Source organism: Perca flavescens, chromosome 3 (genome assembly GCF_004354835.1).
Source record: "Perca flavescens isolate YP-PL-M2 chromosome 3, PFLA_1.0, whole genome shotgun sequence".
NCBI lineage: Eukaryota > Metazoa > Chordata > Actinopteri > Perciformes > Percidae > Perca > Perca flavescens.
Window position 1 is genome coordinate 37,485,241 of NC_041333.1, and position 7,636 is coordinate 37,492,876.

General features: G+C 46.1%; 1 protein-coding gene across 1 annotated transcript; it reads left to right on the forward strand.

The window, feature by feature from the left end:
* The first annotated feature begins 3,594 nt into the window (after window positions 1-3,594).
* Window positions 3,595-7,428, forward strand: LOC114553208 (E3 ubiquitin-protein ligase TRIM39-like). The gene is made up of 2 exons (XM_028574410.1): window positions 3,595-3,678; window positions 5,500-7,428. Exon 2 carries the CDS (start codon window positions 5,502-5,504, stop codon window positions 7,263-7,265), a length of 1,764 nt encoding a protein of 587 aa, XP_028430211.1. The 5' UTR covers window positions 3,595-3,678; window positions 5,500-5,501; the 3' UTR covers window positions 7,266-7,428.
* Window positions 7,429-7,636: the final 208 nt, after the last annotated feature.

Consider the following 7,636-nt stretch of genomic DNA (forward strand, 5'->3'; position numbering starts at 1 on the left):
TGTTGCTGTGTTCCACGTGTTCTGTGGTTACCTGTCTGTCACGTGTCTTTGTCTCCGCCCATCCCCTTATATGGTCTGCATTTCCAGTCTTGTTAGTTTCCCTCAAGTTCTGCTCGACAGACAGTATATATAATGGACCAATAGACCCCGTTGCTCTGGACAGAGACCAGTGAAGGATATTAGAAGCACTTTTCCAGTGATCGCCAGCTTTACTATGCAGCTCATTAACTGCATATGGACCAAAATGAATAAAACTGATAGACTTTGGGGTCAGAGGTGCAAGTGATGGTTTAGAGTGTGGGGGGAATACCATGGCAGTGTAATGAATAATTGGAGCTCAGAAGCAAGTTGGTAATTTTCTAAATTTCTGATCCTCTGAATAAAAAAACTGAAAATTGGAAAAACAGTTTAAAGATCCAATTTTTTTTAATTTGTCAAGGCGGAAAAAAAAATGAAAAATTGGATATTTGAACCCATTTTTCTGTTTTTCCAAATGTCCGTTTGGGCTTAAAAAATTGAACTGATAAGACTTACACGGTCCGTTAGAGTTCATGTGTTCATTGTGTCACTCTTATTTAGATACCTTCAAGTAAAGTCTTACCCAATCTTGTTGCATCCCTTTTGTGGCACCGTTTATCTCGTGTGGACCCCCCCCCCCCCCCATCAGTGAGGGAGGAGAGACGGAGGAGCGAGGGAGGAGTGAGGGAGGAGAGATATAAGGATATAATGCAGGTTTAAGGAGTCTCACCCTGCTGGACTTTAGATATAATGCAGGTTTAAGGAGTCTCACCCTGCTGGACTTCAGATATAATACAGGTTTAAGGAGTCTCACCCTGCAGGACTTCAGATATAATACAGGTTTAAGGAGTCTCACCCTGCTGGACTTCAGATATAATGCAGGTTTAAGGAGTCTCACCCTGCTGGACTTCAGATATAATGCAGGTTTAAGGAGTCTCACCCTGCTGGACTTCAGATATAATACAGGTTTAAGGAGTCTCACCCTGCAGGACTTCAGATATAATACAGGTTTAAGGAGTCTCACCCTGCAGGACTTCAGATATAATCCAGGTTTAAGGAGTCTCACCATAATGGACTTCAGATATAATGCAGGTTTAAGGAGTCTCACCCTGCTGAACTTCAGATATAATGCAGGTTTAAGGAGTCTCAACCTGCTGGACTTCAGATATAATGAAGGTTTAAGGAGTCTCACCCTAATGGACTTCAGATATTATGCAGGTTTAAGGAGTCTCACCCTAATGGACTTCAGATATTATACAGGTTTAAGGAGTCTCACCCTAATGGACTTCAGATATAATACAGGTTTAAGGAGTCTCACCCTGCAGGACTTCAGATATAATACAGGTTTAAATACAGGTTTAGTCTCACCCTGCTGGACTTCAGATATAATGCAGGTTTAAGGAGTCTCACCCTGCTGGACTTCAGATATAATGCAGGTTTAAGGAGTCTCACCCTGCAGGACTTCAGATATAATGCAGGTTTAAGGAGTCTCACCCTGCAGGACTTCAGATATAATACAGGTTTAAGGAGTCTCACCCTGCTGGACTTCAGATATAATGCAGGTTTAAGGAGTCTCACCCTGCAGGACTTCAGATATAATGCAGGTTTAAGGAGTCTCACCCTGCAGGACTTCAGATATAATACAGGTTTAAGGCACTTCTGTATTTGCAGCACTTTGCCGAACCAGTTGCTTTGTCCATTCATATTACAGTTTTTCACGATCGCTATGACACTTTTTTCAATACTTTTAACAACTTTCCTAAACTCTTAACACAGTTAGCACAACATCGGTCTGTGTAGGCTATACAATTAACACTTTTCTTGTTGCTTTGACACAAAATCCATACATTTAACACAAATTTAAAGTGCTTAAATTTCTTTTACACACAAGCTCCACCAAAACCAAAACAATGGATCTTTACTGCCAAATTTCCAAATGCTTTCACACTGTATGTCAGAACAAATAACATCATGTTCTAAACCCAACTTGAAGTCAAAGTCAAAGTGAACAGCTGTTCAAATTGTAAATTGAAACACAAATATATCCCCTGCATTTTATACATGCATTTATTGGAAACAGCTGATTGAAGTTATGCAAATACATAGATCAATCCCAGCTGATTCCCTTCTAGGAAACACACTCAGGTGTTGAGGTTCTTTCAATCGCATGATCATATGGTAGTCCAGTAAAAATGACCTATTTGAACAATATACTGTAGATGAACACAGAAAATAAGAAAAATGCCTTCACGAGGGAGAGGAAGAGGAGTACCAGGACAATTCTATCTCTGTCTCCTTTTTTTCATAAACCGTACATTCTATAAAGCTACTCTGAGATGGGTCAATCATTTTATGTATTGAATCTCTGCAGCAAAAGAAACAAAATGGTGGCTGGGTTGGATCAGTGGGTAGAGCAGGCGCATATATACTTGGAGGTTTATGCCTCGACGCAGAAGTCCAGGGTTCAAATCTGGCTTGGGACAATTTCCTGCATGTCTTTCCACCCCCCCCACCCCCTCTCTCTCCCCTTTCTCAACTAGCTGTCCTGTCAAATAAAGGTGGAAAAGCCCAAAAAAATATCTTTACAGTAAAAGAAAATATGCATGCATTTACTAAACCCAACAAAACAAAAATGCAGAGAGACTTCAAGAGTCTGCAGTCCAAAACACAATCTATGATCAATACAATATACTATTGTCTGTTGTATAAGGGCAGACCTGACTGACACATTTAAAATGATGCAGTTTCTGTAATTCCATCTGATGTTAGTGTTTTTTATGACATTGTGCTATGATTGACTAAATATTCCTGTTGGGAGAGAACATGTGTTAGTGTTTTGGAAGAATTATTTGATTTTGAGACATGATTGCGTTGTTTTGGTAGACATAGTGTATTGTGTAAGTGAATTATTGTATTTTGAAAATCAGTGTTGGAGTTTAGTTTACAATGTGTGATTTTGAGCATAAAATTAACTGTTTTGCCAATCGTGTGTTGTAGGTGTTTTGGTGCGTTAAGAGTTTAGGAAAGTTGTTAAAAGTATTGAAAAAAGTGTCATAGTGATCGTGAAAAACTGTAACAGTCTATGGGTGCCACAGGGCACTTTTATCAAGAGAGGAGGGGGGACATGGTCTTGTCCACCTGGCCAGCAGTTTTTAACTGTAAAACACACACACACACACACACACACACACACATGCACACAGGCACAGACAGGCACACACACACACTCACAGGCACACGCACACACACACAGTCAAACACACAGGCACACAAAGAAACACTTTTTAACTGTAAAACACACACACACACACACACATGCACACAGGCACACACACACACACACACACAAGCACAGGCACACACACACACACAGGCACACAGGCACATACAGGCACACACACATACACACAGGCATACACACGCACACACACACACAGGCACACACAGTCACACACACACAGCCACACAAAGAAAGTCAGGCAAACACACACACACACACACACAGGCACACAAACAAACACAGGCACACACAGACACACACACACACACACACCCAGGCGGAGGAAGAGGTGTGTCCTCTCAGTTATCAGGAAATGAAACTGAGACAGAAGATTTCTCTGCAGCTGATTTCTCTGCTTTTTCTCCGTGACTTCTGAACAGGTGAGTTGGACTCTGCCTGTTTATTTTATCTCATGTTCCCCATTAAGTATACCACCATCTTTATAGTGCAGGTGTTAACAGTATCACTGGTGTGCAACAGACACAGGCTCTGTCACCGTAGGAGCACAGAAATAGGGTTGGCTACCGAAATATAGGAACTTTTTTGGGGTACAGCCTTAAACATGTGTTCAGAGAGAGAGAGACGGAAACATTTATCTGGAGAGTGGGGAGGAAACACCAGAGATCGTTAGATCAAAGCGAGAGAAACAGCTTCATGTAAACACTGTTCTCTGGTCTCTGTGCCCTGGTGGCTGACTGACAGGCTGAGGTTGTAAGGCAAGGCAGCTTTATTTTGATAGGCACATTTTGGCAACAAGGCAACTCAAAATGCTTTAAATATTAAAGGTGCTATAGGTAGGATTGGGAAGATCCATGATTTAGCCAAAACATTTTAACATTGACAACTTCTCAGTCCCTCCCCCACTTTCCGCTAAAGCCCAAAATGGTCTCCTAAGCCCCTCCCCCCACAAGGGAGAATGAATGCGTGTGCATGAGCAGTGATTGACACGCAGTTAGACACCCCTCCTGGCCCTGATTGGTGCATCTGAACAGTTAGACACCCCCCCTGGCCCTGATTGGTGCATCTGAACAGTTAGACACCTCCCCCTGGCCCTGATTGGTGCATCTGAACAGTTAGACACCCCCCTGGCCCTGATTGGTGCATCTGAACAGTTAGACACCTCCCCCTGGCCCTGATTGGTGCATCTGAACAGTTAGACACCTCCCCTGGTTCTGATTGGTGCATCTGAACAGTTAGACACCCCCCCTGGCCCTGATTGGTGCATCTGAACAGTTAGACACGCCCCCTGGTCCTGATTGGTGCATCTGAACAGTTAGATACGCCCCCTGGCCCTGATTGGTGCATCTGAACAGTTAGACACACCATCTGGCCCTGATTGGTGCATCTGAACAGGTAGACACCTCCCCTGGCACTGATTGGTGCATCTGAACAGTTAGACACCCCTCCATGGCCCTGATTGGTGCATCTGAACAGTTAGACACCTCCCCCTGGCCCTGATTGGTGCATCTGAACAGTTAGACACGCCCCCTCGCCCTGATTGGTGCATCTGAACAGTTAGACACACCATCTGGCCCTGATTGGTGCATCTGAACCGGTAGACACCTGCCCTGGCCCTGATTGGTGCATCTGAACAGTTAGACACCCCTCCCTGGCCCTGATTGGTGCATCTGAACAGTTAGACACCTGCCCTGGCCCTGATTGGTGCATCTGAACAGGGAGCTGTGGATTTTTTGCAAATCCCACTACAGGCTGTAGGTGGAGCCAGAGGAGCTGGATTTGTTTTTAAAGGTCCCATGGCATGAACATGTCACTTTATGAGGTTTCTTAACATTAATATGCATTCCCCCAGCCTGCCTATGGTGCCCCAGTGGCTAGAAATGGTGATAGGTGTAAACCAAGCCCTGGGTATCCTGCTCTGCCTTTGAGAAAATGAAAGCTCAGATGGACCAATCAGGAATCTTCTCCTTATGATGTCATAAGGAGCAAGGGTTACCTCCCCTTTCTCTGCTTTGCCCACCCAGAGAATTTGGCCCACCCATGAGAGAGAGAGAGAGAGAGATACATCATGGCTTTCAAACGAGCAAAGTGGCAGTTGGTCAAGTATAATAATAGGATAGAATACAAGAACAAATATACAAGTTGGGGAAAATGATTGCACTGTGAAGACGCACCTGTTCAACTGGTAAACTAAGTTTCTTTTATTATTTTACCCTTCTCCTCTCCTCTTCCTTTTCCTCCAGACATGGCCTCAGCAAACATTTCCCAGTCTGAAGACCAGTTTTTGTGCTCAATCTGTCTGGATGTTTTCAGCGAACCGGTCTCCACTCCCTGCGGACACAACTACTGCAAGGGCTGCATCTCAGGCTACTGGGCCTCCAGTGACTTCAGCCAGTGTCCACTGTGCAACGAGACCTTCCAAAGAGCGCCCGAGTTGCAAGTCAACACTGATTTCAGAGACATGCTGGAGCTTTTCAAGAGGTCGAGAGTTGCTGCCGGTCACGACAGCGGTTCCCCTGCCGGGCCTGGGGAGGTGCCCTGCGACCTGTGCCACGGGATGAAGCGTAAGGCTGTGAAATCCTGCCTGAATTGTTTGGTCTCTTACTGCAATGCTCACCTGGAGCCGCACCGCACGGTCCAGGCCTTTAAAAGGCACGAGCTGATCAGCCCCGTGGAGACCCTCGAGGACAGGTTGTGCAAGAAACACAACAAGGCGATGGAGTTTTTCTGCAGGGAAGACCAGAGCTGCGTTTGCTTCGTGTGCTTGAGGGAAGACCACGTGACGCATAAAGCCGTCTCTTTAGAGGAAGAGTTCGCGGAGCGGAAGACTGCGCTCAAGTGCGCGAAAAGGCAAGTCAAGCACACCGTGAACGAGAAATGCAACATGGTCACGAGGATCCGAAGCGCAATGATGCAAGGCCGGCAGGAAGTGGACAGAACGAAGGCAGAAATGGACAAGGCTTTCGCCTCTCTGGTGGCTTCGATTGAGACCAAAAAGGTGAAAGTGTTGAAGCTGTTGGAGGAGAAGCAGAAAGCAGCGGAGCGGCAGGCTCGAGAGCTCGTCCAGCGGCTGCAGCTGGAGATCGCAGAGCACAGTCGGACGTCCGCGGAGCTCGAAGAGCTCTCGAGGACCGAAGACAACTTTAAACTCCTCCGGGACCTCCCGTCCGTCCCCTCCCCTTCGAACGCGACACACTTCAAAACGCGCTTTACAGCTGAAGTCCGAAGCCTCCTGCAGATAGAGACGGTGAAGAGTGCGATGGCCAAGATAGAGGACGAGCTCAACCAGCAGATGGAGAACATCGTCAAAGAAGTCAACCTGGTGGACGAAGTGGAGACCCAAATGCAAACCCAAGCGGAGAACGTGTTTGACGACGAGCTCGGTAAAATCCAGGAGCAACATGCAACGGAAGTGACTCTGGACCGGGACACGGCGCACCCCTCCCTTATCGTCTCCGAGGATGGGAAACAAGTCAGCGACGGAGGCACGAAGAGGAACCTCCCGGACAACCCCACGAGGTTCGACACCCTCCATTTCGTCCGTGGAAGTGAAGGGTTTTCCTCCGGCAAGTTCTACTACGAAGTAACGCTCAAAGGACAAATGGGATGGGAAGTCGGAGTGGTGAGAGAGTCCATCAGCCATAAGGGTGTCGAAATGTCCCTCAGCCCTGAGAGCGGATGCTGGACGTTGGGGTTGTATTGGGGACAACTCCAGGCTAACGCTAATCCCGCTGTCGCGCTGCCCTCGATTAAAGAGCTCCAGAAGATTGGCGTGTTTGTGGATTACGAAGGAGCGCTGGTGTCTTTCTACGACGTGGATACCAGGGCTCTGATCTACTCCTTTACGGGATGTGCCTTCACTGAGAGCGCAACGCTTCTGAGAAGTTTTATACCGTTCAGGGCAAAGACCAGGATCTACCCACTGTTCAGACCCAGCGCTGTAAAGGAGGGGAGCGCTCTCCTGCAGATCTCGCCTGTCAAATGCGCAAAAAGGAAAGTAGTAATCTAGTGAAATTCGAGCCCTACTCGCACAGAGAAGTTTAAAAATGGGTTAGTCCTCCTGTGATTTGTAATAATGGCAGAGGTTGGCAGAGAGAGGTAACAAATATGCCCAATTCATCTTAAAGTGCTCATATTCTGTTCATTTCCAGGTTCATAATTGTATTTAGAGGTTATATCAGAATAGGTTTCCATGGTTTAATTATCAAAAAACACCATATTTTTGTTGTACTGCCCATTGCTGCAGCTCCTCTTTTCACCCTGTGTGTTGAGCTCTCTGTTTTAGCTGCAGAGTGAGACACCTCAACTTTTGTTCCATCTTTGTTGGGAGTCACACATGCTCAGTACCTAGGTAAGGACTACTAGCCAGTCAGAAGCAGA

Bases quoted from the DNA above. Each gene is read 5' to 3' on its own strand.
- LOC114553208 (XM_028574410.1), top strand. From the start codon at position 5,502: ATGGCCTCAGCAAACATTTCCCAGTCTGAAGACCAGTTTTTGTGCTCA.